General features: G+C 43.0%; 1 protein-coding gene across 2 annotated transcripts in view; it reads right to left on the bottom strand.

Moving 5' to 3' along the window:
• Nucleotides 1-19,137, bottom strand: part of SCLY (selenocysteine lyase) — a 94,584-nt gene that overhangs the window by 64,485 nt on the left and 10,962 nt on the right. For both annotated transcript variants that reach the window (XM_029615991.1, XM_029615992.1), the window contains exon 2: nt 6,463-6,571. In XM_029615991.1, coding sequence (XP_029471851.1) covers nt 6,463-6,560 — 98 coding nt within the window. In that variant the 5' untranslated portion in view covers nt 6,561-6,571. The remainder of the gene's footprint in view (nt 1-6,462; nt 6,572-19,137) is intronic.

The raw sequence follows: 19,137 nt of genomic DNA, 5'->3' as shown, positions 1-19,137 counted from the left end.
TAATTTTCCATCCAAATATACAAAGAAAATACTTTCATTACATTATCTCATAAAGTATTACAATTAATACTTTCCAAAAAATAATCTGATTGTATATCTGGAATTTCAAAAAGAAAACAATTTTAATTTACAATTACTGTATTGTGAAAATTGAGGCTATTAAAGGAACTTTGAAATAGAACAGGCGAATATTCAAGAAAACAACAAATTATTTTAACAGCTTTACATAGTTCAAACTGGTATTTTACTTAAATGTCCTAGAAGTAGTTACTCACTTATAGGTATCACCCCAATCGATGGCTCACTAATAGATAATGGGGATGAAGCAGTGGGATTTTGAGCATCCAGGAACTGTTGGAGCTGGTCAGTTTGATAGAAAACATATTGATGTTCCCCTCTTTTTACTTCACATTTACAGGGATACCGTAAGAAAAAGGAGTATCCTAACGAGGTTACCCTTTGTCTTAAGGCCAAAAATTCTCTACATCTAATGTTTGTGATAGGTGCTAAATCAGGGTAAATCTTTACTATCTGACCATGGAACATTGTAGGAAATTTTTGGAAATATCTTTTCATCAAATTACTGATATCTTTAGTAACAATAAAGGAAACAATCAAGGTATTTCGATGAATTACATCTAAATTGGAATCTTCCAAGAAGGTGGACAGATTTGTTGGTACTGGAGATTTCTTCAATAAAAAATGACAAATATTAATTGAAGGAATCTCTTCCTCATGATATAGCAACACTTCTCTAAGATATTTTTTAAGAGAAATGTAGGGAAGTTCTCCTAATAACTGAGGGAAATTAGTTATTCTGACCTATTTTCTAAAATTTCCAAACGATGAGAGGATGCTAATTGGTCTTTAACGACCATTACATTGAATTTATGCAAGGATTGAATATTTTTCTCGTTCTCATTAACTTTCTGCGATAATTCCACAGATTGGACTTGAAAAGATTGTAATTTCCCTTGGTAATCTAATGTTACAGTGTCCATCTTTTTCTCCAACCTAACCACGGCATTGCTCAAACTTTTCACTGCGTCCCATATAGCCTCGAGTGTTGCCTTTTCAGGCCTAGATGTCATCTGCACCAGATCTTCTATAGTCGAGGAAAAGGCACCCTCCTGCCCTGACGCCAACTCCGTTCCAAGGATGGGCGACTGAGCTGTCTGATCCTCGCTAGTGCGTTGGGCTGGAGGCAGTCTACTGTCAGGACTCAGGAACGCCTCATCTTGGGAGCACCTCGCTTCTCCCACGCGTGGTGTTCCAACAGATTCTTCAGCTCCCTGCTTACCCAGCTGTGTCAGGAACTTGTGAATTTCCAACTGTGTTGAAGTCGAGGGAAAGGGTTCAGGGGGGAATACTCGTATTTTCCCTTTCCTCTTCGCAGGCATAATAGTTTAGGAAAACAAATTGAATAGTTCCGACCTATGACGCTTTATTGTTCCTATTTCAGAGATAAAATTACAGATATAATAGCTAAGTCAGGCTAAGTTTGGCAAAGTCACGCACCGGCATGCTGGCGCGGCACCAGGAGAGTACGCTCTTTTATCTCAGTTCTTCCGGCGCCTCCCTCTGACGTCGGGTGAGAGCCCGGCATCCCGATCTCTCTGAGCAAGAAAAATCTTCACAGGAATAATTCAGTTCTCACCGGAGCAAGGTAGGTTAATCTCTCTGTTAGCCTCTCGAAATCATATTTTAAATCTTAACATAATCAAACACTATTGCATTCCCCTTTAAAGAAATTTTGCCAAGTGGGGCAGAATATAAAGGGATTCAAAAACCAAGAAAAATAAATGCAAGAATCAGGCTTAATGTTAAATAAAGACATTCATTTATAATTTGATCCTGTCACTAAGGCTACTTAACAGAGGTAATAACAACCCTCCTAGCATTAAGGAAGGATTTTAATTGCTTGGGGTAAAAAATGATAAAACACGCCGCTGGAGATTTTAAGACATTTACAGGGATATTTTAGAACATATGAAAAGCCCATGGCAACTACTTGAGACCTCAATGCAAGAAATTATTTTCTCCTGTCCTGCGTGACTGGAGCAAAATCTGGAAATGCACGTATCTGTAAGCCCCAAAAGGGCAATTCCATATTTCTAAAATATCTTTTCATAATTTCAATAATATCTCTTTCTGAAATAAAGGAAAACGTTAGTGTACCACATTCGTAGAATTCAGCTGACGAATCCTCCAAGAATTTGGTCAGATTCCCTTTATTTACACTGCCTTGTAATATATCTCTATTCCTTGCTGACACAGGTAGATAGAACAGTTTATTCACTGAGGGGCGGATTTTCAGAGCCCTGCTCGCCTAAATCCGCCCAAAACCGGGCGGATTTAGGCGAGCAGGGCCCTGCGCGCCGGTGAGCCTATTTTACATAGGCCTACCGGCGCGCGCAGAGCCCCGGGACTCGCATAAGTCCTGGGGTTCTCCGAGGGGGGCGTGTCAGGGGGCGGGCCCGGTCGTCGCGGCGTTTAGGGGGTGTGTTGGCAGCGTTTTGGGGGCGGGTACGGGGGCGTGGCTACGGCCTGGGGCAGTCCGGGGGCGTGGCCGTGCCCTCCGTACCCGCCCCCAGGTCGCGTCCCGGCGCGCAACAGGCCCGCTGGCGCGCTGGGATTTACTTCTCCCTCCGGGAGGCGTAAATCCCCGGAGAAAGGTAATGGGGGGGGTGTAGACAGGGCCGGGCGGGTGGGTTAGGTAGAGGAAGGGAGGGGAAGGTGAGGGGAGGGCGTTAGAGGATTCCCTCCAAGGCCGCTCCGATTTCGGAGCGGCCTTGGAGGGAACGGGGGTAGGCTGCGCGGCTCGGCGCGCGCCGGCTATACAGAATTCATAGCCTTGCGCGCGCCGATCCAGGATTTTAGTGCATACGCGCGGCTCCGCGCGTATCTACTAAAATCCAGCGTACTTTTGCTGGCGCCTGATGCGCCAGCAAAAGTACGCCTATTCGCGTTTTTTGAAAATCTACCCCTGAGGGAATCTCTCCCTCCTGGAATTTCAGAATTTCTGTGAAGTATTTTTTTTGAGAGTAATATAAGGGAGTTCACCTACTATCTTGGGGAAGTTTAAAAATCTCAGATTTAAGTGTCTTGAATGGTTCTCCAAATGCTCCAACCTCCGTGAAACCACATTAAATGTCCTTCACAACTTTAGCGTTACATTCTTGGGATTTCATCAATCCAGCTTCCACTATTTCCAGTCTTGGCTTAATTTCCTCTGGCTGAGTGTCGTAAATGATTAACAGTTTCTAATTTATCTTGAAACTCCGCAACAGACTTCACTAATGCTGCCATTAGGTCCCATATAGCTTCCAAGGTGATCTTTTCTGGCTTACTGGGCATCTGAAAACGGGGACGCTGAAAAAAAGTTCACCGGCTTTCACAGGAGATATTCCAGCCAGTAGAACTTCCCCTTCATAGCAGCCATCGCTCCTTCCAAAACCTCAGTCTTCCTCTCCCGGGTCGGGGTTGACACGGGAGGCATAGAAGTCAAAACTTCCACTCCCGAAGATTCAAGGCACACTGGGGGCTGTAACAGAGCTTCGGAAACTTCTGCTCTTTGGCCTCGTCATGGCTCTGCAACACAGCTGCCTGATAGTAGCAGGGGAAAGAAGCAATCTCGGGCAAACGAGGATCCTGTGGACTTAGGGTGACTTCTCCAGGTGAGAGCAGCGTTCCCTCGTTGGTTCCCACAGCGGAGGCTTCTCCTCCCATTTCGAGTGTCTTTGCAGGTACACAGGAAGTTATTAATCGCTGAGTTGTAATAACCTCCGATTCCTAAGGAAAGATTCGGAGCTTTCCTTTTTGCAGGGTTGTTTTTTTTTTTTTTTAAAGTTGCAAGTAACGGAGCTCAGCGTTTCCGTGCCTGCTCATGCAGCCATCTTGTTCCCCCTGGGAAAAAAGTTTTAATAAAGGACGCCCTTAATCTTTCACAAGAATAAAACAAAAACTGGACTCCATGCAAAACTTTATTCTTTATAACTATATAATTTATTAAAATGAAAAGTATTACTGGGTAGATGGGTGTAGAATAGCATGCTATGCTGTAATATAACTATCTTAAATCTAAAAATATAAGGGAACAAAAGCACTTTTGAGGACAAACTAATTTGTCAATAACATTTAATTCTCTAATTTGGGAGAGAGAAGAGTTAAGTTAAAGTGCAGCCCAAGTTTTATTCTGCCATACTTAAATATCCTGTTGTATTTACTAAGAGCACTGAAATCTTGGAAGCTGTCCCCTCATACTCAAAACAGGGGATTTGAAGGTAATCAAGATTATGATGGCCAAAACTAACTCCTCCCAGTTGCATTGTATATAACTATTGATTTAAGGGCGGATTTTGAAAGCCCTGCTCGCGTAAATCCGCCCGGATTTACGCGAGCAGGGCCTTGTGCGCCGGCGCGCCTATTTTCCATAGGCCTGCCGGCGCGCGCAGAGCCCCGGGACTCACGTAAGTCCAGGGGTTTTTTGTCGGGGGCGGGGCCGATCGACGCGGCGTTTTGGGGGCAGGATGCGGCGTTTCGGGGGCGGGCCCGGGGGTGTGGTTTCTTTCCGGGGCGGTCCGGGGGCGTGGCCACACCCTCCGGAACCGCCCCCTGGTTGCGTCTCTGCGCGCCAGCGGCCCGCTGGCGCGCGTGGATTTACTTCTCCCTCCGGGAGGCATAAATCCGTGAACAAAGGTAGGGGGAGGGTTTAGATAGGGCCGGGGGGGTGGGTTAGGTAGAGGAAGGGAGGGGAAGGTGAGGGGAGGGCGAAAGAGAGTTCCCTCCGAGGCCGCTCCGATTTCAGAGCGGCCTCGGAGGGAACGGAGGCAGGCTGCGCGGCTCAGCGCGCGCCGGCTGCCCAAAATCGGCAGCCTTGCGCGCACCGATCCTGGATTTTAGAAGATACGCGCGTAGCCGCATACTTTTGTTTGCGACTGGTGCGCCAACAAAAGTACGCGAACGCGCATTTTTTAAAAATCTACCCCGTATTGTTTTTTTTATATACTGTCATAGCGGCATACGGTTCACAATCATAACACAATAAGGAAATACAATAAAACATTCAATAAATAGTAATAACAGCTAAAATGTTTTAAAAAGAGTACATATATAATTTAGCTGTTAAGCTATAGTTAAAACTAAAGAAAACTTATCACTTTAATATTCCTAAAAAGCATTTACTAAAAACATCTAAAACATTAAAACTATCATATCAGTGTAAAAAAAACTAAATAATAATAAAAGAGAAAGAATTAAGCCTATACAATCGCCCGCTACTCATTTTCTGTATAAGCACATTGGAAAAGCCATGTTTAGTTCTGCTTTAAATTTCTTCTTATCTACCGTTAATCTTAAATGTGGTGGTAGTGTGTTCCATAACTTCGGCCCTGCTATTGACATGGCCTGTTCCCTCACTTGACTAAGTTTAGCCGTTCTGATCATTGGAATTATTAAAAGACCTTTGTTTGCTGATCTTAAGTTTTTCTGAGGAACATGCAACCGTATGGAAGAATTTAACCATTCAGTTCTTTCGCTGTGAATTATATATGCTGTTTTATATTGTATCTGATAGTTTGTCGGAAGTCAATGTAAAAAAAACAAAACTGGTATAATATGGTCACATCTTTTTTTGCCCGTCAGAACTCTAGCAGCAGAGTTCTGCATACAGAAACATAACAGATCTCATATCTTTCTTCCAAAATTTAACCTCCTTTGGCACTTTATTGACAAACTATATGGCCAACTCCTGTGGAAGCTATTGTCCACTGGATTTTGGCCATCTTACTTTTTAATCAAATCTTCCCGGAGACAGTAATTTTTAAACAGTCATGCGGGCGCACATGAATGCGTGTATGGCAGCTCCCTCCAATGGATGCAGTCATTTTATAACATACATGCATATATTCGTGCATGATATAAAATAGGCTGTATGTGCGTACATGTGCTCACAATTTTTTATAGACGTGCATGTTGCGCAAATGCCACCTCAACCACATACGTGGGGGAATTTTAGTAAATATGCACGCTGATGCAATTACCAGTTTCCCCAGATAGAGGATAGAACTTTCTAACCCCCCAGTTAAATAGTCTCCCTTTTACTCTGTTAGCTTTATCCCTTAAAACCCCGCTGACTAGCCTAATTTTTTTTTCATGACTTGCACGCCATCCATAGCAGAAGTAAAGTTATGCGGTGAGGGACCCCAGTGCGCGTTTGTGTGCATAAATACTTATATGCAGATTTCATTCAAAAATCCAGAAATGCCTATGCCTCACCCAGACCACACCCACATGCCACCCTTTTTTGAAAAAATGTTTTGTGCACCGTGAGATACGCGCATACTCGCGCGCCTTTTAAAATCTGCACGACGCACACTAGCCAGACTTCATGGCATATCTCTCAGCTTTAGCGCATGTAGGGCTTTTAAAATTCGCCTTTATGGGAATAACAGTATCTTTTACCTGGCCATAGTGCTCTTCTCGTCTCCATCGCTCTGCTTCACTATTTGGAACTTTGTATCATGTTTTAGCTTAGGCTTTGCTGTTTGATTCTCTTCCATCCTACAGATCCCTGAGAAAAGCAATCAGCAAAAAGTAAATCTTCTAAAACAAGCCAATTGTACAGGATGAGCAGAGATGGTGCATTATAAAGAAGTTAAACCGGTACCACAAGTGCACATAAACTTCACTTGGGACTAAACTTTTTTGAAGAATTTTTATTCTTTCAATATGGAAACTCCTGAGATGAGGTGGTGCTCCTGAAAAATGTACAGAACACCATGAGACACAGATTGTTGTTATAAAAAATCCCCCCGAAGCAGCCGGACAGGCGAAACACGGGTCCGTGTCGGGGACTGCTGCTAAAAGAATCTGATATGTGTTACTGATATCTCAAGAGTTACCATATTGAAAGAATAAAAATTCTTCAAAAAAGTTTAGTCCAAGTGAAGTTTATGTGCACTTGTGGTACCGGTTTATCTACAGAGTAGAGTGCACCTACGCTCCGGTGTTTATCTGGCATTATAAAGAAGTGACAACTGAATTTTCACCCTGAGAAAGTTGCCTCCCTCAGACACTGGCACTCCAGTAGAGGGCCACCACTTAGCTCTAACATACCTTACACATCATCTACAACAACCCCTGTTAATTCCAGTATCAAACCTTACTTTCGGAGTGGGGCGAGGTACATAACAAGATTAAAGAATCATGGAAAATTCTGCCTAAAAAAAAATGTTTTTAAACAAAAAACCTGCTTGAAAAGTAAAGTTTTTAACAAAGACCTGAACATTTTAGGACACGATGCAAGTTGCAAAATTTCCAGCAATGAATTCCAGAAAATTGTAGCAGCTCAAGGCAATCTGCTGCCTGAGGTGAGGGATAATAGGGCTGATAACCTGAAAATTGCTGTTTCTCTTTCTTCATTTTTGTGAAGCTTGCAGTATTCAGGGCTAGATCAGAATGAAATATCTGTTTAAAGTTTTTTGTTTCTCTTTGTGCACGGCTCTGCCTGCTGAGATTTTTTCCTCTTCTGTGAAATTAGCTTTATCTTGTACTTATGTTTAGGAGGGCTGCTATCAAAGCAAATGTGTATTCTTTTTTATGTGTGGTACCCATCAAAGTTTGCATTATACTTAATTGTGTAGCTGTAGTACACATTAATGTGTAAGTCAGAGAAGTCTCAAACTGTAGCCCTATGTTTGAAGTTGTTTTTAATTGAGATTTGATACAAACTGATGTGACTAGGTTACAGAAATTTGTTTTCCTTAATTTTTGTTCTGCATTGTATTTGTTTTAGCAAAAAAAGGTTTCATGGGGAGAGAGGAAAAGAGATGGGAAGTAATCTGTTTTGTTTTAAGTTATTTTTTCTTCCTTCCTTCTCACCTGATCTGTTTATTGCCTATGACTAAGCCTGAAGGAATATAAAGAAATTAAAATCACATAGTTAGAACAGATAAAGATTTCTTTTCTTTAACTGTGTAAATTAATCAAAGTAAGTGTTTCCTACCTTAATTGTTTAGAAATGAAGATGTGTCTAGGTAGCTCAGTTGTTTATAACTGTTTATAGCTGTTTTATCTTGTGGTGCAATTTGATTTAAAAGACTGATTTAACTTTTCTTCGTATGTAAGTTTTTTGGGGTTTGTTTTTTTTTTGTTTGTTTGTCTGTTTTTACAGATTGTATGAAATAATGAGTTCTAGACTACAGATGTTAAAAGGTGATAACTGAAGTTTTTTCTCTGTTAATCTTTGTCTAAATTTAGTCACAATCCATGAACCTGCAGGCAAGGAGGTAGTATGGAGGATTTTTTTAACAAGTATTTGTTGTGGTCTTCCATGTAGAGTCTGAATGGATGAATGAGTATCTAGGTCACTTGTGTCTGACTAGTGTATGTTGTCTTATAGAAAAATGGGGAGACATAAATAAGGGATTGAATATTATGCAGCTCCTGCTTTAAACTGTGACAAAGCAATATTGTTAATACTGTATGCAGGGAGGTACAAGTACTTATAGATATTTTTCATAGAGTTTCATTATTACTTAATTCGAAATTTAATTCATCCCATATCTGCTATTAATCCATAAACACAAACATCTGAGTTAGTAACAGGAGTGCAGAAGTTGTGCTTGAATGGCAGCTTGATGAGCAATGTTGATTCCTTGCAAAGAGGACTGAACATATAATTTGTCAGAAACACTACAACTCTGTGGAGGGCAACATCACACCCTTTTGCAACAGAATGGCACCTTTAACCCTTCACTTTATGGACTGGAGTGCTCAGAATTTATGTAAGAACTACACCTTCATGTTTACTTGTTACTTGGAAACTGTTTTTGTTTAATGAGGCAATATATATATCTATTTGAAGTGTAAACTGATTAGCATGATGAATACCTAGTTTCATTCTTACTTGCAGATGCTATTATTTTGATTCTCACATAGTAATGATAAAGACTAAATTAATGCAATTTTATTAGTCCATAGTTGCTCCTCTCTGTGTTACTGATGCAACAGAATATGCTATCTGCATGTCAATCTGACACCCAGATAGTAATGTTTTTTATAGATAGAAACAAAATAGATATTTGAAATTGCACAATATGGGGGTTTGTTTGTTTTTTACTCTTTGCACCACTGATGGGTGGGGTGAGACAGGTAATACACCAGAGTTTAACTGTTCCAAATTCATACAAAATAATGATAAGCATGCTGTGAACTGCCAGCTGGAGATGCTGACAAGCAAGAACCTGGCACAGGCTGGAAAGGCACCCAATTAACTGCAGATGTATAGAACTATGTACTTTTGTTAAGCATGCCATGATAAGCAAAGTGGGCCAGACAGTGAATGAGAGATTGACTATAAAATTCTGACAAGCCAGGTGTCCCCCAAAAGTCAGATAAACCAACCACATATACAACCACCAGCAAGGAGAAAACAAACAATGGATAACAGAAGACACTGAGGACTTGTTGCGTTCGTGCCTATTCTCGCCCTCGCTCCACCCTCTCTACCTTTGTGGCGACTCCCTTCGGCTCAGACGGACAGATGCAGCCGCAGCTTCTCTCCACCTCTTGGTCCCGGTAACCCCGGGCTGGCTTGATGCTACAGATCCGCCATGTTCCTGATGACGTAAGGGCACGCGCGCGCTCCAGATTTTGTACCAGCAAGGGTGCGAACCTCGCGTCATCCGTTTTCAATTTAAAAGGTCTATGTTTGCTAACTACAAGCAAGTTAGCAAGGAACTCCAATGGGACTTGTTTCGACATTCCACACTACTTGCAACTACGTTCCGAGTCAGCAAGGGGAATTCTTCTCCACTGCTCGGCCTTTTCAAACTACTAGGAGTATCCGCTCCTCGGGGGCTCCGCTCTCTTATTCTTGATTTCAGATTGTTGGACGGGATCCGGTACTCGCTCCTCGAGGGCCTATGTTTCCGAAGACTCCTATTGCCTGGAGACGATCACAGACGTGAACACAGTGAGTCCTATTACAGACAGGAACCGGTACTCGCTCCACAAGGGCCATTGTTCCTATTCGCTAAGGCTCCCTTCAGTCTAAGACTTTATCGCAGGTACAGAGATCATGAGTTACCATTGCAGATAGGAATCGGTACTCACTCCATGAGGGCCTATGTTCCTAATTCCTTTCTCATACTCTCTTCTTCCTCAGAAGATATCGCATACCTATAATCTTATGGATTACTATTTCAGATTAACAATAGGAACCGGTACTCGCTCCACGGGGGCCTATGTTCCTAAATCTCTTCTAGCCTTTCTTCTATTCCAGAAGCCATCCCATACACAGTTATTGTGAGTCCTATTTCAGACTGTCTACAGAAACCAGTACTTGCTGCAGGTCCTGTTCCTGTATGCTGAAGACTCTCTGTTGCATACAGAAGACACTACAGAGATCTACAATTGTATCATCTACCACTGGTTATGCCCAGCATACCCTGTCTACTCACTACCTATGGTCTCTCCTTACAGTTCAGCAACGCAGAGATCGTTGTTTCAATATCAGAGGGACTTCAGCCCTGTTGGGCATATCAACTCACTACTGCCACCTCTGGTTGTTCTACTTCCAGTCTAATAAAAGAAGTATCTGTGTTTGTCTCAATACTCCAGCCTAGCCAGTGGTCCCTCTCAGGATCTCCACTTCAGGGTGCTGTCATCTGCCATTGGCCCAGGGATTCACTATTTCCACTAAGTGTTACTCCTACACTGATAGAGCGGTATTACCATTTGCCACTCTGTGGGAGCCAACCCACATCAGACCATTACTCCTCTCTCTACGGAAACTGACCCATATCAGATAGCTATCTCTCCGTGGGGATCATACAGGTTGCTTGTTCATCTTTCTACAGGAACAAGCATAACAGTAGCTACTCCTTCCCTCTGGAAGAGCAGAACACTAACAGATTGCTACTCCTTAGCAAAATCCTTAACAGAGTGCTACTCTGCCCCCTGGCGGGGTGATTGCTAATAGATTGTTAACTCCTTCTTCAATGGGAGTATCCAGCAGCCAGATTCACAACAGATTACTAACTCCTCCCCTCTGGGGGAACAGATCTATAACAGATTGCCAGCTCCTCTCCTTTGGGGACCAGGTCTTTAACTCATATCTGCAGGCTCCTCCCACCAGACAGCAGATTCCTAACAGATTGCTAACTCCTCCCCTCTGGGGAGCAGGTTGCTAACAGGACTGCTGCAGAAGCTTCTGGTAGCCTGGAGGCACACCCTGCTAAAGATTTCAAATTGGCCAGACTTCTGGGTCAACTAAACTCCAGGTGAAATAAAGCTTAGATAGAGCTTAAGTATTCTTGATGACCAATTGAACAGTTTGAGCAATGAGCTAATGGAATTAGCTTTTCTTGCAAGTATGGTAGTAGCCCTGGTCTCCAGACCAAATGTGATTGCTACGCAGCCAAAATTCAGGACTACCAGTACAATGCCAAAGCCCTATTCTCTTATGCAACAGACCTCACTAAAACAGGCCCCCCTCCCATCTCCGATGAGGAATCCAAAAACAAATGTGAAGAACTTGCCCACTTCTTCAATAAAAAATTATCAGACATTTTGCTCCGCTTCCCTACAACCATCCCTCACACGAACCCTCTCCCAAAAAAATCCCAACGCCAACCTAGAATCACTTGACCTCACTTCAGCTTCTGAAATCAAATCCATTCTTAAGAAAACTAAACCCATTACTCAGACACAGTCCCCACTAAATCCCTCCTAGCCATCCCAAAAACTATTGCCAAACCCTTAGCCAAAATAATCAATTGCTCCCTCTCCCTTGGTAAAGCCCCTGACTCATTAAAACAGGCCATAGTCAAACCCCTCCTCGACTCCTCCGATCCAGCCACATCGTCCTATTTCAAATCTCCCATTCCTAGCCAAAATAATGGAAAAGGTGGTTAACTCCCAACTCTCAGATTATCTAGAAGCCCATAATATACTATACCAATCCCAATTCGGCTTCCATAAGTTCTTCAGTACGGAAACCCTCTTAATCACCCTCCCAGATACCCTCCTTAAAAGGTCTGGACCAGTGGTTCTCAACTGGTGTGTCGCGACACACCAATATGTTGCCAAGCACACGCAGGTGTGTCACCACACTTCCCGGTCCCCTGCTGACCCAGCTGCTCCCCCTACCCGAGCAAGGCAGGTCCTACACCCGGGCTTAAAACGCTGAAAACCCGAGCGGAACACGGCAGGAGAGCTGGAGACAATGGCACCAGCGTGCTCTCTTCTTTCCGACCCCCCGCGCGCACGACCTGAAAGAGGAAGTGGTGAGTAGCGGGTGCATGCACGGGAAGAAGAGACTTTGCTAGTGCGCTTGGCATCGGCCCAAAGAAAAGAGAGGCGCGGTCTGAAGAATGAGCAGTGCGGCTCAGAGAAAAACAAAGAATGTCATCAACCCCCACGGCCGATGGGACTCCTTGCTCCGCGAGGACTGAAAATGAAGTAGATTGCTGCTGCCTTTAGGGTTAGAAGTGGAGGAGGCTGCTGCTAACGCTACTTCGGGGGAGAGGGGTAGAGTGAGTGAATGAGCAAGCATGTGTGTTTGAGATAGCATGTATGTGAATGAATGAGAGCCTGTATATGTGAAAGAGAGTATGTGTGTGATTGAGAGCTGGTTTAGGTGAGAGAGCATGTAAGTATGTGATTGAGAGCCTGTGTGAAAGTGAGAGAGAGAAAGACAGCATGTGTGTCTGTGTGTGATTGAGAGCTGGTTTAGGTGAGAGAGCATGTGAGTATGTGATTGAGAACATGTGTGAAAGTGAGAGAAAGAGAGCTTGTTTGTAAGCATGTGAATGAGAGTCTGTGTGTTAGAGAAAAGGTCAGTATGTATGTGTGTGATTGAAAGCCTGTGTGTGTAAGCCTGAAAAGATAGACAGCATGTGTGTAAATGTGTAATTAAGAGCCTATATAAGTGAGAGAGAAAAAGCATGTGATTATGTGAGTAACTGAGAGCCAGTGTGAGAGAGAGAGAGAGGAGAAAGTTGCAAGCAAACCATCCCTCCTCCTGCTAATTCAAAACAATCTCAGGGCACCTGGATATCAAAGGTTCCCAGGCATGCAGAGCAAAACATTTTTTGCAACCTTTTTATTTTCCATTACTGGGTCCTTGTGTCTGCTATTTTAAAATATTTTATTGGTATCTAGAAATTGTTGATATGAGTTTTTAATTATTGGATATTCCATTCATCCGCTGTTTTGAAATATTCTGTTCTTTTTGTTAGTATGCTTTTACTGCTACTGATTTTATAAGGATGGGTGTTGTTTCTTTTTTTCCTTTGTTGCACTGCATACAGAGACTCTGGCTTGTTGCGGTTTCCAATTCAGTTTTTGTCTGCATGCTTCTAGTTATGCGTTTTGGTCTCTTTATTCTTTGTTAGGTGAGGGTCAGCACATGTGATTCAGGTGAGGTTCTCTGCTGGGGTGTAGTTTCTGTGTAGGGCTCTATAGCAGCCTGACTTGGTCCGTTTTCCCAATAGGAGATGTATTGTCTTAAGGCCTGGTGTAATAATTTCAGTGTTGCCTTTTCTTAGGTAAGGTGGTTACTGTTAAGTGCTGGAAATTGGTGCTGTTTTGGTGTGGGATGTTTACTGTTTATGCAATTTCTGTTCAGATACAATATGTATCTTTTCCTTGTGTCATTCTTAACAATAAAAATAATACTGGACCTTTATTTTTTTTATTTCCACCGTAAATTGTAATGAGCAGTGTGTCACACATGTGAACGTGGTCTGTCAGGCATGTCACGATGTGAAGACGGTTGAAAACCACTGGTCAATCCTACATTCTTGCCCTGCTTGATATCTCTTCAGCCTTTGACACCATAAGCCGCAATATCCTTATAAACAGTCTTTCTGAAATTGGCATCACTGGCACAATCACTTAAGGAAAACTCATCGATCCCCTCAATGAGTAAATACACCCCAACACACTTATTGAATATTTATGTTAATAACCTTAGGATTCCCTATCACCTTAAATTGATGTTCAATATCACCTTAAATTAATAAATTTTCATACAATTTATTGTTCCATATCAAACCACATAGACATTGTTGTATCACTTTTAACATCACAAATAAACAGCAATTTAATACATAATTTCAAACAGCACCATATTCAACAGTACATATACATTAGTACATATCACCCCTCAACATAAACATATATCATCACATTATGTATTATAATAAATTTAATAATGAATTTTAATGATGATTTTAATATTTATTTTATTTATTTAACAGTTTTTTATACTGACCTTCATAGTAAATAACCATATCGGATCGGTTTACATTTAACAAGGGTATAACTGGAGTAACAATTCAAGTAAACGAAAGATAACAATAGGTAGGAATAGGTCAAAGTTACAATCAACAGGGAAAGAGAACTTGGAGGCTTGCGACAAGCTGGAAAGAAGATAAGGCAGGAAATAAGTATAAAATGTCCGGACTAGGTGCATATTAAAATCATCATTAAAATTCATTATTAAATTTATTATAATACATAATGTGATGATATATGTTTATGTTGAGGGGTGATATGTACTAATGTATATATACTGTTGAATATGGTGCTGTTTGAAATTATGTATTAAATTGCTGTTTATTTGTGACGTTAAAAGTGATACAACAATGTCTGTGGTTTGATATGGAACAATAAATTGTATGAAAATGTATTAATTTAAGGTGATATTGAACATCAGTTTAAGGTGATATTGAATATTTATGTTAATAACCTTAGGATTCCCTAAGTGTGTTGGGGTGCATCACTGGCACAGCCCATCTCTGGTTTAAATTCTACCTTGATAAGAGAGAATACATAGTCAAAATTGGAAATGCAAAATCCACACCCATCCAATTAACACAAGGTGTCCCATAAGGCTCTTCCCTATCCTCCACCCTCTTCAATATTTACCTGATGCCCCTTTGCCAACTACTCTCCTACCTTGGCCTCAAGCACCTTATATATGCGGACGATGTCCAAATCCTCATCCCTATACAAGAATCCCTCTATCCAAGACCCTAAAGACTTGGGAAAATTGTCTTGCATCAATAAACACCCTCCTTACCAATCTCCACCTGGCCTTAAACACATCTAAAACTGAGCTTCTCCTCATATCAGCCCATCATAACTTATTGCCACCCCCCAGTAGTAACCCCCTCCTCCCCACAAACGCCCTCCCACACGCTGTACGGGACCTTGGTGTAACCTTTGATCAACAATTGAATCTGAAAACATTTATCAACACAACCATAAAAGAATGTTTCTTTAAGCTCCATGTTCTTAAAAAACTTAAATCTCTCCTCCATTTCCACGACTTCCGTACTGTCCTCCAAGCGACTATTTTCTCCAAAATGGACTACTGTAATTCCTTACTTCTAGGCCTCCCGAACTCGACCATCAAACCGCTCCAAATGCTACAGAATGCAGCGGCTACAATTCTCACTAACACCCGTAAAACTGACCATATCACCCCGTTCTCAAAGAACGCCTCTGGCTCCCCATCTCCGCCCGTATACTCCACAAAACCCTACACACCCATAATATACATTGGCTTGATGACTCCCTCCCCTTCCTCTCCTCCAACCGTCCCACGACATCAGCCTACAAAGGTAGCCTATACACACCTTCCCCTAGGACTACCCACCTCACCTCCATGAAAGCGCGAACCCTATCTGTTGCTGGTCTCTCCCTCTGGAATTCTATGCCCCCTGACCTTCACTTGTCTTACAGCCATGTACCCAGAAATTTTAGAAAAAGCTTAAGACATGGCTTTTCAAACAGGCATATCCTGATTAGGTCCCCCCTTACTCCCGTCCCCCTCTCTTCTCCTCTTTTTCCGTTATATTGCTCTTCCCCTCACCTTCCCTCTCCCCCTCTTTTTTCCCATTATTTTGCTCTTCCCCTCACCCTCACCCTCCCCCCCTGTGCTTCCCCCTCCTTTGCCTATCTCTTGTTTTTTTTTTCCTTTTATCCTCCTACTCGTTAATCCCTGTGTACTGCTCAGTACATCTCATTCCTCATACCTATATCTCATCCCGTTATCCTTAACATTTTATCCCGAGTACTTTCTTTACTCTTTTTTACTCCATAAATTTTCCCCTGTACCTTGTATATTGTACAATTCACATTGCATTCTAGAGTTTATCTAATGTTACCTTGTACATTTCTCTCGTGTATATTAGTTATCCTCCCTATCCCTTTAATTTATCTCTTGTTACTTTTATAATGTTCTCCTGTACATTCTCCACTTTATTTTTGTCTTCCATAGAAACATAGAAATAATGGCAGAAGAAGACCAAACGGCCCATCCAGTCTGCCCAGCAAGCTTCACACTTTTTTTTTCTCATACTTATCTGTTACTCTTGGCTCTTAGTAACCTTTTGGTTCTATTTCCCTTCCACCCCCACCATTAATGTAGAGAGCAGTGTTGGAGTTGCTTCCTTGTCCCCCCCATTCCATGTATTTCAGTAAGTTCTCTGTAAACCGATATGATGTACCCACGAATACCGGTATAGAAAAGCTTTTAAATAAAACAAATAAATAAATAAATAACATCCGCTGCTTCTCCTATATAAAAGCTCCCCAGGATTTTCCATTGGCACCTCAGCAATGGGTCTCCTGCCTAGAGCAGTGCGTGTTGCTCCTGTGTTCCTGATTATTCCTGCATTCCTGATGTCCAGCCTTGTCTTACCCAGCTTGCCTCGTCCAGTGCCTCTTGTGTATCTTCGTCAGTCCTTGGCCTGATCTCATGTTACCACCCTCTTGCTTTGGACCTCACCATGACTGCCTGCCGCCTGCATCTGACCTCTTGCATTGAACCATGTCTATGCTTGTCTGCCGCCTGCCCTGACCCTTAGCCTGTTTCTGGTCTCCCCAGCCTAACCCCAGTGTGCCCTTGGATTCTTGCTCTCTCTATACTGCCTTTGGGATCCACCTAAGTTCTGATGGCTGCCAGAATCCAAGGGCTTAACCTGCAGCGGAGGTGCCTGCTAGAGGCACAGCTCCCAGTCTGTCCCACTTCAGGGCACATTCGCCAGCTATTGGCACAGGTCTTGCCTATGAGGCTGTGTCAACTATGCCACAGCAAGAAGGGCTCACACTGCTCATCACAAAACCATAGAGGTTAACTTTCAAAGCCGCTTGCGTGCTCATTTATGCGTGTATATGGGTGCATGCAAAGCTGCTACAGTATTTTATAACCTGCATAGAAAGGATATGCACAGATTATAAAATACAAGTACACATGCGCGCACAAATGCTTTTATATGTAAAAACCATGAGTCACACAAATTTAGACTAATCTGGATAAATGCCAATTTATCCAGCTAAGAAGCGGCATGTAGCCGGTTAAGTCCAAAAAGCGCTACTTAGACAGACCAGTAGCACTTTTCAGACTTATCCACCTATGTAGGCCTGCTGCTACTTAGCTGGATAAATAATAATATAGCCGGATAAGTTCAAATTTGTCCGTCTCAGTAGTGGGAAAGGTACTACATAATTTAAAAAGGAATGGTATACTAAGAATAGAGCCCTGCTTAGGCAGGCTTAGGAAATCATCACATTGCGTTAGCTGCCTCCAAGTGTGTCATGTTATAGGAAAATTAGTTCTTACCTGTTAATTTTTGTTCCTGTAGAACCACGGATCAGTCCAGACCGTGGGTTGAGCCTCCTGTCCAGCAGATGGAGACAGACTAAAACTGAAAAGGGTATCCTATATCAGGACAGAGCCTACCCTGCAACTCTTCAGTATAACCATTGTCAAAGCAGATAAGAACTTGTTGTGGATCTGCTATGCTGATGGGAGGAGCTAGCAGATGAGCGTATCAATCTGATAGAATCTACTCCCCCAAGGGGGAGGAGTTAGCAATCCGTCAGAATTCTGCTCCTATGGAAGGAGGAGTTGGCAATCTGTTGTGAAATGGCTCCTATGGAAGGAGGAGCTAGCAATCTGTAACGGATCTGCTAAGGAGTTGGCAATCTGTTATGATATAGACTGCTGAGTTGGCAATCTGTACCAGTGGAGTACTAGAGAGGGTGCTCAGCTGGCCAGGAATGTAAATTGGTGAACCCTTGGGCCGATGGCAGATGACAGCGCCCCCAGGAGGATATCCTGAGAGGGACCACCGGCTAGGCTTGAGTATGGAGACAGACACAGATTGTTCTTTTATTAGACAGGTAGTAGAACCACCAGAGGTGGCAGTAGTGAGCTGATATGCCCGGCAGGGCTGAAGTCCCTCAGATGCTGGAACTGCAATCCCAGGGTTGCTAGCTGTAAAGAGACTGTAGATAGTGAATAGACAGGGTATACGGTTATATATAAATATATAATAACTCACTTGAGAAGCTCAGTAGCTGGAAAGGGTTAGGCCCTCGAGGAGTGAGTACCTGGTTCCAGGGAAAGCTCTGAGAGAGCGGTGGGCCCTCGAGGAGCGAGTGTCGGTTCCTATATGCAATCTGAAAATAGTAACTCACAATGTCTGTACCTGCGGTAGCTTCTGGGCAGTGGAGAATCTTCAGAGGGTTTAGGAACATGGGCCCTCGAGGAACGAGTATCGGTTCCTATCTGTAATCTGAAATAGAGAAAAGAGAGCAGGGCCCCCGAGGAGCGGGTACCCCTGGTAAGTCAGAGGAGGCAGAGTAGTGTAGAGAGAAGCGATCCAACGAATCCCCGCAATCAATCCTTCAGTTGCAGAGCAGCTTGGACAGCCAAAGTGAGTCCTTGCTAACTCGATCTGTTAGCAAAAGTAAAGACCTTTTATGTTGGAAGCGGATGACGTCAATACAGGTGGACGCCCCTGAGGTTTGCACACTTGCTGGTAAATACTTCGTAGCGCGCGCCCTACGTCATCAGGAACATGGCGGATCCGCAGCATCGAGCTGGCCCAAGGACACCGGGGAGAAGCGGTATGGAGACACCGCGGCAGCAAGCCGTCCATCAGGCCCGGAGGGAGTCGCCACACAGGTAGAGAGGGTGGAGCGAGGGCGAAAGCAGGCACGAATGCAACAGAACTAAGATAACCCCAAAAAGAGATCAAGCAAGTAAACACGACTCAAAAGAGTAACAAACGAAACAATTATCAACAAAGAATGGACTGTAAAATAGCACTCTTG

The sequence above is a fragment of the Rhinatrema bivittatum genome, chromosome 9, assembly GCF_901001135.1.
Source record: "Rhinatrema bivittatum chromosome 9, aRhiBiv1.1, whole genome shotgun sequence".
NCBI classification, from domain to species: Eukaryota; Metazoa; Chordata; class Amphibia; order Gymnophiona; family Rhinatrematidae; genus Rhinatrema; species Rhinatrema bivittatum.
Note: the sequence above shows the minus strand (reverse complement) of the source record. Positions and strands in the feature narration are given on the sequence as shown.